The sequence below is a fragment of the Hyperoodon ampullatus genome (genome assembly GCF_949752795.1).
Source record: "Hyperoodon ampullatus genome assembly, chromosome: 19".
Lineage (NCBI taxonomy): Eukaryota > Metazoa > Chordata > Mammalia > Artiodactyla > Ziphiidae > Hyperoodon > Hyperoodon ampullatus.
The window spans coordinates 27402516-27423767 of record NC_136932.1 but is presented as its reverse complement, the minus strand read 5'-3'; the positions used below and the strand labels follow the sequence as shown (position 1 = coordinate 27423767).

The following is a 21252-nucleotide window of genomic DNA, read 5'->3' as shown; positions in this document are numbered from 1 at the left end:
TGCATGTGAGACCTAGTTCCCTGACCAGGGATCGAACCCGGGCTCCCTGCATTGGGAGCACAGAGTCTTAACCACTGCACCAGCAGGGAAGTTCCAATTATGTGTTCCTTTATCCATTGGCATGTATACATAATTCTTATCTTTTTTCCCCTGTATTTTTATAAATACAGAAAAGTGAATAACATCTTAAAATAAAATGAAGGAAAGGCCTAATGTATCTGAGTTTTTCTCAGTAGCACGAAGGGAGATGTTTGCCAGCAAGAACTGTGGCAAGGTTATCCCAGATGTCAACTGTCTCTACTACCAGGGGCTCAGAGCCCTTCTGAAGCTTCCTAATTGTCCAGGACAGCTCCATTATGACTCACCGTACAGGGCCTAGCCTCTCATGCGACACTCAACATTTAAAAATTAGTCTTCATTTCTCCTTCCCAGCAGGCAGCTTCAGTTGGAGAAAGTAATTTCATTTTCTTATGTACTCATTCATTCACTCAGTCAACAGACCATCACTCCTCTATTATATGCCAAGATCTATGCTTGCTTCTGGTAACAAGGAAAGAATAATATATGGTTCCTTCAAGCACTTAAGGAGCTCATAAACTAGTGACAGAGAAAGATGCACAAACCAATAAAGAATTAACAATGCTTTGACTTTATTTGTATTATTTGAATTTTTATGACTATATTTATATACTACACCCTGTTCAAAGTGGAAATAGATATTTAAGAAAGAACTAGTGATGTAAAAAATCCACAGTAATATGTAAGTTATTTAGAGAGTTAAGACTGGAAATATTTGCACTCTCAAAGAAGCTTGTTAATGCAGATGAACCCCTAATTCTTTTGGTTGCTTTATTTACATTTATAGAGGTATAGGTATTCCCTCTTCTAACAGGGGTTAGTAACTTGGGGAGGGGGTGCTACAGATTAAGGTCCTGATTCAGTGGCAGGTCCATCTTACCTCCTCTTCAGGTCATATTCTCAAGCAGGAGCTACAGGATGAGAGGAGTAAAACAGTTCACTTCCTTTGCTTACCCCCAGCCCCATAATAGGCTTCTGCTGGGCTTCCTTGGTTGTTTTCATCATCACTTTCACCACCAGAGGTCAGGGAACCTTCCGGTTAATCAGGGGCCCTGGAAATGATGCAGAAAAGTACTGACTTAAAAATAATAAATAACATTTATTTAGGGCTGACTGTGAGCTCATTGCTTAAAATGTCCTACTTAATCTTCACAACCACTGTATGAAATTGGTGTTGATAAATCTCAGGTATATCCAAAACAAGTCTCTATGTAGGATTGTGATATTTTTAGGACTTTTATGTCTTTAGGTTCATCTTGGCGCCAGACATAAGGCGGTTCAACATAATACGCTGGCCCTAAACAGCTCCAGATGCCAAGAATTGGCAAATCACTACTTTGGTTTCAATGGGTGGTCAAAAAGGATCATCAAGGTAAACTGTAGATTTTCTTTGACTCACCAGACTCCTTTCAACATTGAACTCCTAGACTTTAGAGAGAAGAATAGAACAGGGCTATGGGGAGGAGATGTGAGAGCCTTCCACATGGAAGTATGTGAGCATTGGCCTGCCACCTAGAATTAGTGATAATCTCAATGACTTGGATGGTGGTGTCCATAATTTTCTCCAGTATTTGTATGGTATATAATAAAAAATAGTTGTCCATATCTAGTCATTCATTTGCAAGTCTCACTTGATTTTGAAGCTATTGCATACCTAAACTATTACCTGGGATTGCTGGAGTTTTGTTTTTATTTCTAACAACAGGATATTTTGAAGTCTAGCGTTTAATTCATAATCCTAACAGCTTCAGGATCTTTCTAACCTTGAAGAAAGGGAAAATGAAGATATTGTGACACCACTTCAGAAGCAAAGCCTGAAGATCTTCTGTGCTTTAGAGGTGGTGTTGCCCTCCCATGAGTGCAGGAGTCCCGGAGTTGTCATGGCTGAGGAACCTTTGCATAAGTTGGAGGAAGGTCTGTTTTCCAGTATGTTTGTGTGTGGGGAGGTGAGGGAGTGGGATTTCTCTTTTTTCCTTTCTTTCTGAAACTCACCTTTTCAGATACATCATCACCTTTTCTAAGCCATTAAAGCCCTGGGCAGATTTTTTCTGCCTGACAATATAGGTTTTTATCTTAGGCAATACCTGACAGCACCTTAAACTTTAGAATTTTAGAACTGACTGCCTGCCAAGAAGCTTAGGAGGATGGAAAATTAGTTAGTTTTTTTTGTTGTTGTTAATAATTTGTCATGTGCTAAAATATTCCTTTAAATACAGATGTCTTCTGGCCTTCATTTATCCCAACAAAATCATTGTCTAAAGATTGAAATAAACTCTTGTGTATATATTCAGTCCTTTGCCTCCTATAGAAGGGCCTGAGCAGAAAAAGTAAATGTAGATCCCTAGAAAGGGGATTCTGATTGGTAGTGAGTTTCTTCCTAGAATCCATGGCACTTGGGCTTAGGGTTTTAACTCAGAGGCAGGGCTGTTAGCGAATGGAGTGGAGGAGAGTCCACCATCCACCTGAGTGGGTGATGGTTGAGGAGCGGCCAGATCATCTGCACTATCACCAAATCTATCTCAGTGTATGAATCAAGCCCTTTACGCACAGGAGAGCAGGGTCTGTAGCAGTGCAGCCTCAGCTTGTCCATTTGAAATCTGTGAGTAGTATGAGATTAGAGCCATGTTCTTGGTTTGCATTTCCGATCGAGTATTTTAGGAACTTCCAGAATAGATCTGAGCAGTAAAAATGTGCCATGCCAGGGTATACCTACAACAGAGACATTCACCCGTACCCCAGTGTTGTGCCTGCCCTTAATCACTAAGATAATGATCTAAGAATCACAGATGCATTTTTAGTTTTAAACACATAACCTAGAAATCAGTTATTCAGACAGACACTTAAAATTCATCTGTTTTGGTTGGATTTAGGGTCATTATCATTCCTTATGGAAAGGAAGGTAACCCAGAAGCTTGCTATTCAGAAGGCTATGACAGATGCATTCCAGAAACTGCTGATTGTGGTTTTAGGTAAGACCTTTTTGATTGTCCTTGAAGTACTTCAATTTCAGTGAGCAAATAAAGTTACTTGAAAAGTTAATTGGATGAAAATAATGGTTATCTAAAACATTACATATTCTTTCATTCACCAGATGCTTTCAAAGCAGCAGTCTTAAATTTGTTCTTTGTGGCATTTGTGAGAAAAATGACAGCAGATACTATTGTCCCCAGTGTTTAGATGTAGAGTGACTTGCCTCAGTTCATACAGAAAGTGTTTGATCCAGTTCTTCCCCAATTGCTTGCTTATCATACAGAATACTGTAGTGATTATAAGCCTTGGACACCTGTGTTTGAGTCCTAACTTAGTCTCTTAGATTTTTTTTTTTGCTGTTGTTGTTGCAATTTTAAGTTTTTGTAGCCAGAAACATTTGAAGGTATTTAATATCTCTAAGGTGCAATTTCTTTATCTGCAAATAGCATTATTAATACAGCTTATCACCTAATGGAGGATATTGTAAGAGTAAATGAGATGATGAATGTAAAAAGCTTACATACAGAGTGAAGTAAGTCAGAAAGAGAAAGACAAATACCGTATGCTAACACATATATATGGACTTTAAAAAAAAAAGGTTATGAAGAACCCACGTGTAAAACAGGAATACTTGAGAATGGACTTCAGGATATGGGGAGGTGGAAGGGTAAGCTGTGACAAAGTGAGAGAGAGGCATGGACATATATATACAACCAAACGTAAGGTAGATAGGTAGTGGGAAGCAGCCGACCTGTTCTTTACTCACATCCGTCGCCCGCAGTTTCACTCTCTGCTATTCTGTGGGCCCGCCCTTGGATCAAAGCCATGGTAGGAGAACCTGGGTGCAGTACAGGGCCTTGAGGCCGCCTTCTCTGGGGGTCTGGAGCTCAGGAACAGTTTAATCGTCCTACGCCCAGCTGAAGCAGGACTGGCAGTTTGTGGCCATGGTGGCGGAACGCCTCTTCCTGTGGACCCTCGTTATCTTTCTGGACGCCACGTACCACTTGCCCCCTCCGGACCCCTTTCCTTGAGGACGAGAGGGCCGAGACCGAGGTCCTCGGCCACTTGAATTGAGAGTTTGATAATACTCTCAAGTCCTATCCCTTTCTGCATCTTAACTCCTTCACTAGGAGTCCAATCCTCTCCTCATTTCGTTTCTAGGGAGGAAGCCCAAGTGGGACTGGGCAGCTGGGGGCCTTGGGCACACGTGAAATGAACTATCCGCTTATTTACTCTTTAGCTTCTTGAAGAAGCCCCATTGGATATTCACATCTAGGTTGGCAATGAATGGAACAAAGAACAAGAACTAGATTGTAAGCCTTCTGAGGGCAGGAACTATAGCTGTCCACTGTAATATCCCCAGCACCGAGCACAGATCCTAACCTATACAGCCGTTACCTCTGATTGAATGAATAGGGAAATTATTTTTTCTCTAAGGAAATACACTAAGTAATAGTGCTTATGTTGGCATGTTGGGACTAGTGGTCGTTTTTTCTTTGTTTTGACCTTTCTGTACTTTACTGTATTTTGTAATATGTATTATCTTTAGGATAAGAAAAGGTTCTTTCTAAAAGGATGCATTTGTAATGAGGATAAAAAAGCACACTGTAAAAACCTCAAGTTCCAGCTGTGGTGCTCAGACTTTGGACAAGCTACTAAACTGCTCTGTGCCTCAGTTTCTCCATCTGTAAAATGAAGCGAATAATAGTATCTGCTGCCTAGTCTGAGGATCATATGAGAAGATGAGAACAAAAGCATTATACAGTATACATCAGAGGTTACAAACTGGTGTGTTTTGTGTGGCCCATGTTGTTGGCCAGCAGAGTTTAAAATTTGAATTGGTTTGCTACTTTTAAAATGTGGCTATTTCACAGAGCAATTTGGATTTCTGGCTTCTCTTGAAACTTTTTAAGAACTGCAGGCTAGTTCTAAGAAGCCCAACAGGCTACGTAAGCGGTCCTAATGTCTTGAACAATGAAATGGAGGAAATCCTATATGCATGATCCAGTCACTATGAAGACTGTCTCTCATCTGTAGCAACCCTGCTTGCAAATCAAGTTAAGCAAGGCCCCATGGAGACAGAAGGACAGACTGAACTCTGGGGACAAGGCTCCATGTAGTGGGAGCCGAGGGCAGAGACTGCCACATAAAGGGCCAGCTAAGTGGATGAAAGATTGGACACCTCTGCATTGTGACTCCCTGCAACATGCCTCATTATGACCATGCTCCCTCACCTGTTGGTGGGTGTCCCCAGGTCCTGGCATGAGTGCAGTGTGGGTCAGGGCCGGTGGGCCGGGGGCGTTCCGTGGTCAAGGTGGCCCTAGGACCCCCCACTCACCATGGAAAACCGGCTCTGTTATGACAACCTGGGGTGCTGCCATCAATACCAAGAAAGTACCCAGAATGCGGAGGACTTCCTACTCCTGCTGCTGGGCCTTGTCATTCTTGTCAGCATTGGGATCAGCTTGGCAACTATGGTCAATGATGGTTGGGGATCACCAGTAGGGGTGAAGAGGGCTGAGGGTGGGAACCAGCTGCAGCCTGCACCACCGTCTGCAGCAATGTTCTTGTCTTGGAATGGGGGTGAAGTTAGAGAGCCTGGCCTTCATTTTCACCCACCCCACCCCACCCCACGCCAGATATGGCATGGGCTCCAGAAAGCCTTAGAAAAGTCCATGTATTGGATTAATCAGAAAAGTAAGTACAGAAGACAGGTAGGGGGCAACCCGACCCTGCCATTCCCTGGGCCCTAGAAACCCAGGTCCCCAGGTTCCCAACCCTGAACTCTTCTGACAGTTGCCCTGCGCTCATGGACTCTCGCCTCCCCCAGATGAAATCTCGCAGGCTTGGAAAGTTCCCCCAAACATCCTCCAGCCAAGGCCCAAGACATCCACATGCACTGCACCCTGGACCCTGTGGAAGTGAGAATGGCCTGTCCCACTTGCTACTCTTCGTCCTCCTACCATCATCTCCGCAACTGTAGCTGCAGCTGCAGCCGCCACCACTGCAGCCACCAGCGGAGGCCGAAGATCCACAGACAGTTCCCCTACAGCCGCTCAGGCTTCTGTAGGCTGCATCGCAGCCACGGGATGTCACAGCTGCGGCTGATACCCTCCTTTGATTAGGAGGACCCGGACTCTTACCTGGAGGAGGAGGATGTCCTTTCCTTCCCACAACCCAAGTTCCCTTGGGGGTGCTGGGGAGGGCTCTACCAGCAGATGGGCCTGCCCTCCAACATGGGCCTCTGGGGTCACCAAGGTGGGATCCTGGCCAGCCTACCACCACCCTGTCTACGTGTCGCCCGAGCTGCACCGCATGCCCAAGCGTGTGGAGACCAAGTCCGAGCTAAGGCTGCAGTCCTTCGGGGCCCCCTGCTCACCATCCCGCATCTGGGGCAACATGGACATTGACGAGTGGACCTCTTCTCCACCACTTCCCCGACGGCTGCCCCCTAACCCCTCGTGGGTCCCTGTGGTGCACAGCACTTACCCCTCAAGGGGCCATCTCCCGTATGACTCCTGGGATCAGCGGCAGCGTGGTCTGGAGGCCTCTGAGCCTCCATCCGCTCTGGTGCCTCGGAGCTGCCGGCCCGAAGCCTGGCAGCACAAATCCCCCCCAGCCCAAGGACGGAGTCTCCACAGCTGTGCTCACAGCCAGACCAACCACAGCCTGCGCCCCTCCACGGGACACTTGAACTACTCCCGGGATCCCCACGAGGTGTGGCGCCGATAGCTGAATGGGCAGAGATGCTGCCTGTGCGCACCCTCTGGCCGCCTCCGCCTCCCTCACAGTGCTGGCCGAGGCCTCTACCAGCGGGCCTCGGATCCCAGCTCAGCGCTGCTCCTCCGCCCCTTCCAGACTCTGCCAGACGTCCAGGCTACTGAGCACCCTCCACCCCAGCCCACCTTCATGCCACTCCGCGGGAACCCGGGGGGAAATACCAACTACCAGGTGTATGACAGCCTGGAGCTGAAGCAGCAAGTGCAGGAAGCCAAGCGTGGGCCAACTCGCTGCTACCTTCCACCTCGGCCTCGAGGCCCTCCCTGCATGGAAGCCAGACTGGGAAAATGAACTGGCCAGCAGCAAATGGGGGCGGGGTCAGGGGGCGGCTGGGCATGGAGAGAGGGATAAAGAGCACCAGAGTCCAGGAAACATTGGTGGTCTGTGGCTTGGAAGCACCACTCCTGCCAGCCTTGTTCCCTGCCCTTGGCTTCCTGCAATAAGAAGCCAGTGTCCCCTTCTGGGCCTGAGGGTCCCCTTGGTTTAGTGGCCACAGTCCTGCCAGCAGGCCCCTCCTGGTCCGATACCATGCACTAAGTAGACCTGCAGCTGCAGACTCCAAACCACTGGTCTCTGGGCACCTCCTCTTTGTCTCAGTTGTCCCTGTTGACAAAGAAGTTCATACAAGAAGCTGCTTCCAAACTGGGAGTTTCCACATCTGGGCCGGTCCACCTCCACGACCAGTGAAGGGCATGAAGAAGGCTGAGGATCTGGACTCCAACCAGTCCTTCCGCAGGGCTCTGAGGCCAAGGTCTTAATAGTCTCAGGAGGGGCCAAGAGATGGAATGTGTCATTTGAACAAGTGAGTCAGCGGGCGGTGAGCGAATGTTTCACCGCTCGAGGGGAGGCGTGCCAGCCTCCGGGCCCTGTTTGACTGACCAGGCTCAGCTTACCTGACCCTGGTAACTAGGGAATGCCACGCTGGTCCCTGCTTTTCATCCCCCTGCCTCACTGTGACACCACCCCTTGCCCCATTATGACTCACTCTGGCTCCCAGTATATATATGGAGGCCAAGGGACTCAGGCAGTCCTGGGACCCCCGGCCATGGATGAGCGAACCCATTAACTACCCCAGCCGTGCTCTGGCACCACCCCCAGGAAATGGCAGGACTTAAGACACTCAATTCTTCTGATCTTGGTCAGCTTCATCTTGCTCAACGTGGGGATCAAAGTGGTGACTCGGGTGAGGGCAGGATCTTGGCAGTGGTGTTGGGGGAGACCTGGGGTCTTGAAGGGGCTGACATGGGAGGGCTGCTGCGGTGTGGCCAGACAAGGGTTGGATTTCAGGGCTCACCCTGATCCCGAATTCCCCCCTCCCTTGCTTCCCTCAGCTCCGGATGCATCTGAAGAGATACTTGCGGGCAGGTTTCAACCGTATTTTCCCCAAAGGTAAGTGGGCGCCAGTGTGGGCTCAGGGGATGTGGGCCTGTCCCCTTTCTTCAATCCCTGTCTTGATTCTCAGCCCCTCAGGAACCCAGGCCCTGTCTCATCTCGCCTTTCCCCACAGATAAGCAAGCCAGCTGTGTAGGCAGCCATCGCATGTGCATGCGCTGCTCCGTGGATCCCAAGAATATGTGCTCAAGAGTTTCTCCCCACTTCCAGCATCGCCCAAGCTTCCTGCACATGCACCCAAACCAACTTGACCCCTGGATACCAGAAACATGATGAGATGGCTTCTAAGAGCTGCTGGATGTCGCCTCAGTGTGGACGGGCTTGGGCTTCCACGGAGGCTCTACAGGGACTGTGGAAGAAGGGGGTAGTGCGAGCTGGGGAGCACCCTCCGTTCACAGCCTTAAAGTCCCAAGCCACCTTTAACTCCAGGTGAGAGACATCTTCCAAGCTCCGCAGAAGCAAGGTGGACATGGTTCCACTCTGCCTGCCCCAAGAGAGCAAGACTAAGACCCCAGACTATGACTCAGCCCGGGCCCCAGCCCGGGCCCAGACCTGCCCCCCAGTTCAGCTCCCTGCACATTCTCCTGCCAAGGCCCAGACCTTCTCCTACAAGCACCCCACTGTGCACGCCCCAGCTCAGGCCCAGACTTGCTCCACATTCCACCTCCCTGAGCACACTACCCCCCAGGCCCAGACCCCCTCACCAGCCCTCAACCCTAAGCACAGCCCTGCCCAGGTCCATGGCCCGGAGCATACCTCAGCCCATACCCCAGCCCAGGCCCAAGCCCAGGCCCGCTCACATGCCTCAGCCCAATTCCTGGGCCACACTTCTCTCTGCACCCTGACCCATGCTCATCTGACCTATACCCATGCCAACACTCTGGTCCCTCCCCCAACTTCTGCCCCTGCTACTACTCCTGCCCTAGCCCCTACACCAGCCCCTGTCCCGATCTCTGCCACAGCCTCTGTCCCAGCACTGGTCATGGCCCTGACGACCACTCCAGTCCCTTCCACCACCCGTACCCCCATCCTAGATTCTATTCTCTCTACCTTGTCTACCTTCGACCAAGGCCTCTCCTCTGGCCATGTGGTCTACTATGCCCGCAGCATGAAGCAGAACTTATTCCATGTGTGTCCCCCTCAGAACTCTGGGTACTCCAGAAATGACTTGGGTACCCTCTCCAGGCCCCAAGAGGGGCATGGTCTGGTGAGCTCTGGTACAGCTGAGCAAACACTGAAGCAATGTAGTGGGGACAGTGCCAAGCCCTCCACAGGGTCCATACTGGGTTATGTGGAGTTGGGGAATATGGAATGGAAGATCCCAAATGATGCCAAAGACAAATTTGTACAGTCCAAGACCTTCGCTCACTGTAACTCCCATCCTTGCCAGTCTGAGAAGAGAAACACGGATCCCCAGACTCCAGTCTACCCCAAATTCCTGGTGTACTCCAAGGATGCTGCACCTTCTCAACCTTGCTTCCATTCTCCGACCAGTGCCCAGAGCTCACCATGCACCATGCCTCCACCATGCACTCTTTCTCTGCCTCTTGTTTTCCCAGATCCTTTGTCCTTCATCAACACAGCAACCACCAGAAGCCCTCCACCTTAATACAAACCCCCACCTTTCCCCCAACCTCCAAGTCTCCTCAGTCTGTCCTCTCTCCCCAGGGCCCCATCCCTCCCCAGTTATCCACCACTTCCCAAACCCCAAACCAGCCCCAACCCCCAGAACTTCATGAGAGTCTAGGTTTCAACCAATGCTCTGTCCTCCAAAGGACCCCAGGCCTTACCGGAGACACAGGCCTCCCCAAGAACCCAGGCCTTGCTCAATATCCAGGCCTCCACGAACTTCGAGGCCTTACCGCAGACCCTTACCTCTGCAAGAATCCAAGCCTTTCCCAAGACTCTGACCTTCAGAAGAATCCAGTCATTACCCAAGATTCTTGGCCACAGAAGAGTCCATGCCATGCCCAAGACTCTGCAGTCAACAAGAGCTCAGTCCTTTGCCAGGAGTCTGATCTCCATAAGAGCCCAGGTCTTGTGCAAACCGCTCACCTCCATAAGGTCTCAAGCCTTACCCGAGACTCCGGAGACTACAAGAATCCAGGCCTGACCCAAGATTCTGGAGTCTGCAGGAGCCAAGGCCTTACTCAAGATTCTGACCTCCATAAGAATCCTGGCCTTACCCAAGATGCTGGAATTTACAGGAGCTCAGAACATACCCATGACCCTAACTTCCACAAAGACTCAGGAATTAATCGAGATCCTGGCCTCCATAAGAGTCCAGCCCTTACTCAAGTCTCTGGCTTATCCAAGAGACGAGGTCTCCATACCAACTCAGGCCTTATCCCAAACCCTGGCCTCCACAAGAACCCTCTAGGAACTGACTCTGTCCAAGTTTGGGGCCCACGTCAGACCCAAAAGTCATTTATATCTGAGACAGTTCCTCGAAAGGAGGATGCAGGGCAGCACATACCATGGACTTCTGTCCCAGCCAGTCACAACTCCTGCTCTGCCAAGGCTCAGGGGCCCTACAATAACCTGCTAACCTCCTCGCAGCGAACAGGCAGCCAAGCCTGGGTGTACCACCCGATACCGTTCACCCAGCCTGCCAGAACTATGGCCAGATGTCTACACCTCCCAAAACCAGCAGGCACCCAGCTAGGGCATGTGGTCTTTGATGCCCGCCAGAGACAGCAGACAGGGACAAGTGCGAAGCTCTCTCTAGGGCGTGTGGTCTTTGACGCCCGCCAGAGACAGCAGACAGGGACAAGTGCGAAGCTCTCTCTAGGGCGTGTGATCTTTGGTGCCCGCCAGAGACAGCAGACAGGGACAAGTGCGAAGCTCTCTCTAGGGCGTGTGGTCTTTGGTGCCCGCCAGAGACAGCAGACAGGGACAAGTGCGAAGCTCTCTCTGGGGCGTGTGGTCTTTGACGCCCGCCAGAGACAGCAGACAGGGACAAGTGCGAAGCTCTCTAGGGCGTGTGGGCTTTGGTGCCCGCCAGAGACAGCAGACGGTCAAGTGCGAAGCTCTCTCTAGGGCGTGTGGTCTTTGACGCCCGCCAAAGACAGCAGACAGGGACAAGTGCGAAGCTCTGTCTCCCAGGCGCCTTCATAGGGCGACATCCAACTGCAGGAGTCCAGCTCCAGCGAGTCAAGGGATACCCGAGGGATAGATAGCGTCGGCGAAGGAAATAAATCTATTACACTTCTTAAAGTATCAGCATTGCATGTTTCTCTTCTTTATTGTTTACAATCACAGGTTTATATATTGTAGTTGATTACATTACCAGGTATGTGACCAAACAATCTTAGCACAATCAAACCTCAAAATGTTCTATAAAGATTTTTTTTTAAAAATATGCCCTAGTTTCTAGATGTCCTATTAAAATATTTCCCAAGTTCCCATTAATCACAGGTTATTTCTTAGTAACCAAGCCAAGCAGTTATATGATTATTTTAATTGTAAAAGTTGAAGCTACTTGTTCCTATTTCTCTTCTTGCATGGGCAACCTTTTACAATGGTTCCACGAAAATATTTACAATGTACCCTGCATGCCCTTTCTCGTTGTTTCCTTCAACTGAGACAGTGCTTTCTCCCTATCCTAGCAACTAATTCTGCTCTAGGCATTTGCTTTTCTATAATTAATCTTCCTTTATAATAGAACCATAAATTTCCTATGTCATCAGGAACTCCAGCCCATGGCCATAACTCCATACTAGAGGGTGTTTTTCATAAAAATATCCCCTTAGTTCCAGGCTCTTAATTCTTTACCCATTTCCCCGGGTCTTTAGTGGGTACTTCCCATTCTGTGGTAGTTTCAGGAGGGGGAGTCCTAGAGGAATTTTTCTTTCACGTGGAGCAACATCCCCCCAAAATTGCCCCTATATTTAAATTTATTATCATAAAACATAACAACAGAGCTGTAGTCCACCTTCCTGGCACGGCGCTGCCTTGCAGTTTCGCCTTCCGTTGCTTCATGACTTTGTCATGGTGCAATGGCTCCAGGATGGCTTCCAACATCCAACAACTCACCGGAGACCATCAAGGAGTGGGGATATCAGTGTGTGGTGAGAAACATAGAAAAAGAGGGGACAGGTAAGCATGAGGAATAAAGAGACAAGAGAAGTGTTCTGTGGACTTTTGAGGACATCCAACCCAGCCCCATCCCACAGGGCCTGATGAGGACCGAAACTATCCCTGCTTTCCCTCCATTGCTGTCTAGCTAAATCCGTTATCCCCAAGGCCCTAGAGCTGCACTGTCTATTACAGTAGCCACTAGCCAAAGGCCTATTAGAATGTAAATTACTTAAAATTAAGGAAAATTAATTCTATTACAAATTAAGTTAAAAAGTTAAAACTTCTCTTCCTCAGGGAACAGAATTTCCCTGACATCCAATTCTGTTCCCTAGCAGTCCAGTTGTTGGGACGTGGCGCTTTCACTGATGTGGCGGTGGTTCAATCCCTGGTCAGGGAATTCAGACCCCGCAAGCTTCATGGCTTGGACAGAAAAAAAAAAGAAATTCTCTTCCTCAGTGCCATGATCTTCTAAGTGCTCAGTAGCCACATGGAGCTAGTGGCTACTGCATTGGACGGCACAGATTTAGAATATTTCCATCATCATGAAAAATGCTATTGGAGAGCAGTGCTTTAGAGCTTAGAGCAATTTTCCTTTCCCTGTCACCCACCCCCAGCATCTTAAAGCTCCCCCAGAGCGCAGAGAATTTAGTTCTTTTTAGGGTGGCTCAGAAGCCACCCTCTGGGGAGGAGGTAAGATGTAGGGATGGACACCCAATGCCTGATTTCCCCAGCCTGTGAGAAAGAGCCCAGGCTTCAGTTTTCCTCATCTGGTCTCTTGGGTCACGACCAGATGTATGCAAACTTGCCTCCCCCATTCTGGGCTGTGTTTGGGGCTCTTGGTTGATCTGATTTACATTTTAACGGGATCAATGTGGCTGCTCTGTTGAGAACAGTCAGTAGGGGGGCAAAAGATGAAGCAAAGAGGAGGCCTTTGTAATAACTCAGATCTGAGGTAATGGTGGCTTGTACCAGGATGGTAGTGGTAGATGGGATAAGTCATCAGTTTCAGGATATATGTTGAAGGTAGAGCCAATAGGGTTTGGTATGGATTGGATATGGGATGAGAGAGAGGAGAGCTGAGAATGACTCCAAGGGATTTGGCCTGAGCCACAGGAAAGATCGAGTTGTCATTTATGACCTGAGGAAGACTGTGTGGGAAGTCGGTGGTGAGGGAATAAAGTTTTGGACATGTTAAGTTCGAGATGTCTATTGGACACCCAAATGGAGAGGTTAAGTAGGCAGGTGGATACAAGTGTGGAATTTAGGGGAATCAGTCCAGGTTGGAGGTATAAATGTAGGAGTTATTTGCATGCAGTTGGCCCTTCCAAAAGCCTGTCCTTGAGTGGGCTGGAAACACGGTCACTGATTATGCCAGGGAGATTGCTTTCTGGCAAAGCCTAATCCTTCCGCCTTCCCCTCTGTCCCCCAAGTAGAGCAGATGGGGCTCTCGATCATTGCCCTGCTGACCCTTACTGTGTTCCTGCTGCTGCTGGCAGACAAAGTGCCTGAGACCTCCCTGTCTGTCCCCGTCATTATCAAATACCTCATGTTTACCATGGTCCTCGTCACCTTCTCAGTCATCCTTAACATCGTAGTCCTCAACCTGCACCATCGCTCACCCCACACCCACCAAATGCCCCTTTGGGTCCGTCAGGTAAGAAGATCTCCTCTCCAACCTGTGTTAACTCTCAATCCTAGTATTTGGCTTTTTGTCCAGGTATCGCTCCTCACTCCCACCAACTTTCAACCTTCCCTTTCACAGACCTGAGGGAGAACTACAACTCCTGGTAGAGTGTCAAAGTGCCAAGGTCTTTGGGTGTTGAAATGTTGCCCAATTAATTTTATCTTCCCATCATTAACATTGCGTAGATCCCAGACTCTCTTCATCAATACTGCCCATCGTGGGTCCCAAGGAAGCATTCTCAGGGTTAGGTACTATCAGGGTGGAAGCCCTCAGAACTTTTCTTTCCAGTCAGGATGCCTCCTAGCCCCCTTAAGGACTCTTGGGCTGTGTAGTTGCATTTCATCTGTGGGATGCATACACGCATGCGCAGGAATGGGCACGTGCCGTGGAGGTGGTTGGCGGCTTCCCTTCTGGTCTGAAAGCATAAGAGCCCCCTCCAACATGCCTCTTCTTCTACTCTGCAGATCTTTATCCACAAACTCCCTCCGTATCTGGGTCTGAAGAGACCCAAACCTGAGAGAGACCAGATACCGGAGCCACCTCCTATACCTCTCAGGGATTCTCCAGGAAGTGGCTGGGGTCGGGGAACAGATGAATATTTCATCCGCAAGCCACCACATGATTTTCTCTTCCCCAAACCCAACAGGTAGTATCTACTCCCCATGGCCCACGTAGAAGGGAGAGGGCGAACTACAGTTCCCAGAAGACTGTGCGGAGGCAGGCGTCCTAAGCTCTCAGAGGATGTCGTGGTTGAGCATCATGGGAGTTGTAGTCCCCCTTCTGTTGCCCACTGTGCGGGGAGGTGGGAACTAAAGCGTAAGGGAATAGGAGGAATTGCGGAAGGCTAGAGAGGTCGCCGCTGTTGAAGAGAACCTGAAGGGCTCTCTCACGTTTGGAAACCTGGATGGGCGTTGGAGGAGGGAGTTGGGGCGGGGCCTAGAGCACCCACGCAGGCCGTCTTTGTGCCCCGGTCGTGGCCAAACAGACTCGCCTCTTCCACGTTCCAGCCTGAACTGTCTGCCCCGGACCTGCGGCCATTTATCGATGGTCCAAGCCGGGCTGTGTGCCTGCCTCCCGACCTACGGGAGGTCGTTTCTTCAATCAGCTACACCGCTCAACAGCTGCGGGAACAGGAGGACCACGAAGCTGTGACTCCAAAGTCGGTGGGCTAAGGCAAGGCCTGGGTGGCCTTGGCTCCACCGGCAAACTTAGGCTCCGCCCCCAGAACTCGATTTTTTTTCTATTGGAAGTTTGCCTCACTTGGTCCCGCCCCCTGGCTTCCCACTTGTTCTTTACTCACATCCGTCGCCCGCAGTTTCGCTCTCTGCTATTCTGCAGGCCCGCCCTTGTCTCAAACCTGTGGTATTAGGACCTGGGTGCAGTACAGGGCCTTGAGGCCGCCTTCCCTGGTTGTCTGGAGCCCAGGAAGAGTTTAATCTTCCTACCCCCAGTTGAAGGAGGACTGGCAGTTTGTGGCCATGGTGGTGGACCGCCTCTTCCTGTGGACCCTCGTCATCTTTCTGGATGCCACGTACCACTTGCCCCCTCCGGACCCCTTTCCTTGAGGACGAGAGGGCCGAGACCGAGGTCCTCGGCCACTTGAATTGAGAGTTTGATAGTACTCTCAAGTCCTATCCCTTTCTGCATCTTAACTCCTTCACTAGGAGTCCAATCCTCTCCTCGTTTCGTTTCTAGGGAGGAAGCCCAGGTGGGACTGGGCAGCAGGGGGCCTTGGGCCCACCTGACATGCACTATCCGCTTATTTACTCTGTGGCTTCTTGAAGAAGCCCCGTTGGATATTCACATCTAGGTTGGCAATGAATGGAACAAAGAACAAGAACTAGATTGTAAGCCTTCTGAGGGCAGGAACTATGGCTGTTCACTGTAATATCCCCAGCACCTAGCACAGATCCTAACCTATACAGCCGGTACCTCTGATTGAATGAATAGGGAAATTATTTTTTCTGTAAGGAAATACACTAAGTAATAGTGCTTATGTTGGCATGTTGGGACTAGTGGTCGTTTTTTCTTTGTTTTGACCTTTCTGTACTTTATTGTATTTTGTAATATGTATTATCTTTAGGATAAGAAAAGGTTCTTTCTAAAAGGATGCATTTGTAATGAGGATAAAAAAGCACACTGTAAAAACCTCAAGTTCCAGCTGTGATGCTCAAACTTTGGACAAGCTACTAAACTGCTCTGTGCCTCAGTTTCTCCATCTGTAAAATGAAGCGAATAATAGTATCTGCTGCCTAGTCTGAGGATCATATGAGAAGATGAGAACAAAAGCATTATACAGTATACATCAGAGGTTACAAACTGGTGTGTTTTGTGTGGCCCATGTTGTTGGCCAGCAGAGTTTAAAATTTGAATTGGTTTGCTACTTTTAAAATGTGGCTATTTCACAGAGCAATTTGGATTTCTGGCTTCTCTTGAAACTTTTTAAGAACTGCAGGCTAGTTCTAAGAAGCCCAACAGGCTACATAAGCGGTCCTAATGTCTTGAACAATGAAATGGAGGAAATCCTATATGCATGATCCAGTCACTATGAAGACTGTCTCTCATCTGTAGCAACCCTGCTTGCAAATCAAGTTAAGCAAGGCCCCATGGAGACAGAAGGACAGACTGAACTCTGGGGACTAGGCTCCATGTAGTGGGAGCCGAGGGCAGAGACGGCCACCTAAAGGACCAGCTGAGTGGATGAAAGATTGGACAACTCCGCATTGTGACTCCCTGCAATGGGCCTCATTATGACCATGCTCCCTCACCTGTTGGTGGGTGTCACCAGGTCCTGGCATGAGTGCAGTGTGGGTCAGGGCCAGTGGGGTTGGGGGTTGTGGGGCGTCCCACGGCTCACGTGGACCTAGGACCCGCCCACCATGGAACACCAGCTCTGGTATGACAACCTGGGGTGCTGCCATCAATACCAAGAAAGTACCCAGAATGCAGAGGACTTCCTACTCCTGTTGCTGGGCCTTGTCATTCTTGTCAGCATTGGGATCAGCATGGCAACTATGGTCAGCGATGGTTGGGGATCACCAGTAGGGGTGAAGATGGCTGAGGGTGGGAACCAGCTGCAGCCTGCACCTCCGTCTGCAGGAACGGTCTTGGCTGGGAGTGGTGGTGAGGGTAGAGAGCCTGGCCTTCATTTTCACCCACCCCACCCCACCCCACACCAGATATGGCATGGGCTCCAGAATGCCTTAGACAAGACCATGTATTGTATTATTCAGAAAAGTAACTATAGAAGACAGCTAGGGGGCACCCCGCCTCGCCATTCCCAGGGCCCTAGAAACCCAGGCTCCCAGGTTCCCAACCCTGAAATCTTCTGACAGTTGCCCTGCCCTCACGGACTCTCGCCTCCCACAGATGAAATCTCACAGGCTTGTGAAAGTTCCTCCAAACATCCTCCAGCCAAGGCCCAAGACATCCACATCCACTGCACCCTGGACCCTGTGGAAGTGAGAATGGCCCGGCCCACTTGCTACTCCTCGTCCTCCTACCACCATCTCCGCAACCGTAGCCGCAGCTGCAGCCGCCACCCCTGAAGCCACCAGGGGAGGCCCAAGAATTTAGAAAATTCCCCTCCAGCTGCTCAGGCTTCCGTAGGCCGCATCGCCTCCACGGGATGTCACAGCTGCCTCCGATGCCCCCCTTTAACTGGGAGGACCCGGACTCCTACCTGGAGGAGGAGGACCAACTTTCCTTCCCACAACCCAAGTACCCGTGGGGGTGCAGGGGAGGGCTCTACCAGCAGATGGGTCTGCCCTCCAACGTGGGCCTCTGGGGTCGACAGGGTGGGATCCTGGCCATCCAGCCACCAGCCTGTCTCTACCTGTGGCCCGAGCTGCACCGCATGCCCAAGCGTGTGGAGGCCAAGTCTGAGCTAGGGCTGCAGTCCTTCGGGGCCCCTTGCTCGCCATCCCGCATCTGGGGCAATGTGGATGCTGACCAGTGGACCTCGTCTCCATCACTTACCCGACGGCTGCCCCCTAAGAGCTCGTGGGTCCCTGGGGGGCACAGAACTTACCCCTCAGGGGGCCATCTCCCGTATGACTCCTGGGATCAGCGGCGGCGTGGTCTGGAGGGCTCTGAGCCTCCATCAGCTCTGGTGCCTCAGGGCTACCGGCCCGAAGCATGGCAGCGCAACTCCCCACCGGCCCACGGACGGAGCCTCCACAGCTGTGCTCACAGCCAGCCCAACCACAGCCCGCGCCACTCCACGGGACACTTGAACTACTCCCGGGATCCCCACGAGGTGCGGCGCTGGGCGGCCGAATGGGCAGAGATGCTGCCTGTGCGGCACCCTCTGGCCGCCTCCGCCTCCCTCACGGTGCTGGCTGAGGCCCCTACCAGCGGGCCTCGGATCCCAGCTCAGCGCTGCTCCTCCACCCCTCCCAGACTCTGCCCGATGTCCAGGCTACCGAACGCCCTCCACCCATGCCGACCTTCATGCCACTCAGCCGGAACCCAGGGGGAAATGCCAACTACCAGGTGTATGACAGCCTGGAGTTGAAGCGGCAAGTGCAGGATGCCAAGCGCGGGCCAACTCGCTGCTACCTTCCACCTCGGCCTCGAGGCCCTGTCTGCACGGAAGCCAGACTGGGAAAATGAACTGGCCAGCAGCTAATGGGGGCGGGTGGGGAGCGGCAGGGCATGGAGAGAGGAATAAAGAGCGCCATGGTCCAGAAAACATTGGCGGTCTGTGGCTTGGAAGCGCCACTCCTTCTGCCAGCTTGGGTCCCTGCCTTTGGCTTCCTGCAATAAGAAGCCAGTGTCCCCTTCTGGGCCTGAGGGTCCCCTTGGTTTAGTGGCCACAGTCCTGCCAGCAGGCCCCTCCTGGTCCGATACCATGCACTAAGTAGATCTGCAGCTGCAGTCTCCAAACCACTGGTCTCTTGGCACCTCCTCTGTGTCTCAGCTGTCCCTGTCCCCAAAGAGCCTCATACAAGAAGCTGCTTCCAAACTGGGAGGTTCGACATCTGGGCAGGTCCAGCTCCACAGCCAGTGAAGGGCATGAAGAAGGCTGAGGCTCTGGACTCCAGCCAGGCCTTCCGCAGGGCTCTGAGGCCAAGGTCTTTCTAGTCTCAGGAGGGCCCAAGAGATGGAATGTGACATTTGAACAAGTGAGTCAGTGGGCGGTGAGCGAATGTTTGACAGCTCGAGGGGAGGTGTGCCGGAATCCGTTCCCTGTTTGGCTGTCCAGTCTCAGCTTACCTCACTTGGGTAACCAGGGAATGCCACGCCTGGCCCACCTTTTCGTCCCCCTCCCTCACTGTGACGCCACCACCTGCCCCATTATGACCCAGTCTGTCTCCCAGTATATATATGGAGGCCAGGGGACCCAGGCAGTCCTGGGACCACCAGCCATGGCTGAGCAATCCCATTACCTACCCCAGACGTGCTCTGGCACCACCCCCGGAAATGGCAGGACCTAGGAGGTTCAATTCTTCTGATCCTTTTCAGCTTCATCTTGCTCAACTTGGGGATTAATGTGGTGACTATGGTGAGGGCAGGATCTGGGCAGTGGGTTAGGGGGAGCACTGGAGTTGTAAAGGGTCGGAGGTGGGAGGGCTTCTCGGGTGAGGCCGGACAAGGGTTGGATTTCAGGGCTCACCCTGATCCCGTCCTCCCCCCTCCCCTGCTTCCCTCATCTCTGGATGCATCTGAAGAGATTCTTGCGGGCACGTTTCAATCGTATTTTCCCCAAAGGTGAGTGGGCGCCAGCGTGGGCTCAGGGGATATGGGCCTGTCACCTTTCTTCTATCCCTGACTTGATTCTCAGGCCCTCAGGAACCCAGGCCCTGTCCCAATTCACTTTTCCCTGCAGACAAGCAAGCCAGCTGTGTAGGCAGACATCGCATGTGCATGCACTGCCCCGTGGATCCAAAGAACCTGTGTTCAAGAGTTTGTCCCTGGTTCCGCCATCACCCAAGCTTCTGGCTCAGGCACCCAAAACACCTTGACTGCTGGATACCAGAAAGAGATAATGAGACGGCTTCTAAGGGCTGCTGGATGCCTCCTCAGTGCGGACGGCTTGGGCTTCCAAGGAGGCTCCACGGGGACTGTGGAAGGAAGGGGTATTGGGAGCTCGGAAGGCCCCTGCGGTCACAGCCTTAAAGTCCCAAGCCACCTTTAACTCCAGGTGAGAGACATCTTCCAAGCTCCGCAGGATAAGCAAGGGGGACATGGTTCCAATGCGCCTGCCCCAAAGACCAAGGTTAAGACCCCAGACTATGACACAGCCCAGGCCAAAGCCCGGGTCCAGACCTGCTCCCCAGTTCAGCTCCCTGCACATTCTCCTGCCAAGGCCCAGAACTTCTCCTACAAGCACCCCTCTGTGCACGCCCAACCTCAGGCCCAGACTTGCTTCACATTACAACCCCCTGAGCACACTATCGCCCAGGTCCAGACACCCTCCCCAGCCCTCAAGCCTGAGCTCAGCCCTGCCCAGGTCCATGGCCCTGAGCACACCTCAGCCCATACCCCAGCCCAGGCCCAAGCCCAGGCCCCCTCACATGCCTCAGCCCATTCCCTGGGCCACACTTCTCTCTGCACCCTGACCCATGCTCATCTGACCTATACCCATGCCAACACTCTGGTCCCTCCCCCAAATTCTGCCCCTGCTACTACTCCTGCCCTAGACCCTACACCAGCCCCTGTCCCGATCTCTGCCACAACCTCTGTCCCAGCACTGGTCATGGCCCTGACGACCACTCCAGTCCCTTCCAACACCCATACCCCCATGCTACATTCTATTCCCTCTACATTGTCTGCCTTCAGCCAAGTCCTCTCCTCTGGCCATGTGGTCTACGATGCCCGCAGCATAAAGCAGAACTTATTCCATGTGTGTCCCCATCAGAACTCTGGGTACTCCAGAAATGACTTGGGTACCCTCTCCAGGCCCCAAGAGGGGCATGGTCTGGTGAGCTCTGGTACAGCTGAGCAAACACTGAAGCAATGTAGTGGGGACAGTGCCAAGCCCTCCACAGGATCCATACTGGGTTATGTGGAGTTGGGGAATATGGAATGGAAGATCTCAAATGATGCCAAAGACAAATTTGTACAGTCCAAGACCTTCGCTTACTGTAGCTTCCATCCTTGCAGTTCTGAGAAGAGAAACACGGATGCCCAGACTCCCGTCTACCCCAAATTCCTGGTGTACTCCAATGATGCTACACCTTCTCAACCTTGCTTCCATTCTCCGACCGGTGCCCAGAGCTCACCATGCCCCATTCCTCCCCCACACACTCTTTCTCTGCCTCTTG

At 51.4% G+C, this 21252-nt stretch overlaps 1 protein-coding gene and 1 pseudogene across 2 annotated transcripts in view; both read left to right on the top strand.

Moving 5' to 3' along the window:
* Positions 1-996: 996 nt before the first annotated feature.
* Positions 997-21252, top strand: part of LOC307067901 (RAD52 motif-containing protein 1-like) — a gene marked incomplete at both ends in the record, with an annotated part of 661371 nt that continues 641115 nt past the window's right edge. Inside the window, 4 exons of the mRNA XM_079725530.1 lie at positions 997-1005; positions 1328-1450; positions 1824-1992; positions 2949-3047. Of these exons, the coding sequence (XP_079581656.1) occupies positions 997-1005; positions 1328-1450; positions 1824-1992; positions 2949-3047 (400 nt within the window). The remainder of the gene's footprint in view (positions 1006-1327; positions 1451-1823; positions 1993-2948; positions 3048-21252) is intronic.
* LOC307067391 lies at positions 5388-19835 on the top strand (annotated as a pseudogene). Its single transcript has 11 exons — positions 5388-5525; positions 5688-5745; positions 5879-7145; positions 8336-8352; positions 14970-15147; positions 15436-15515; positions 16773-16795; positions 17354-17445; positions 17622-18568; positions 19384-19490; positions 19815-19835. The product of its transcript is annotated as an uncharacterized misc_RNA (transcript).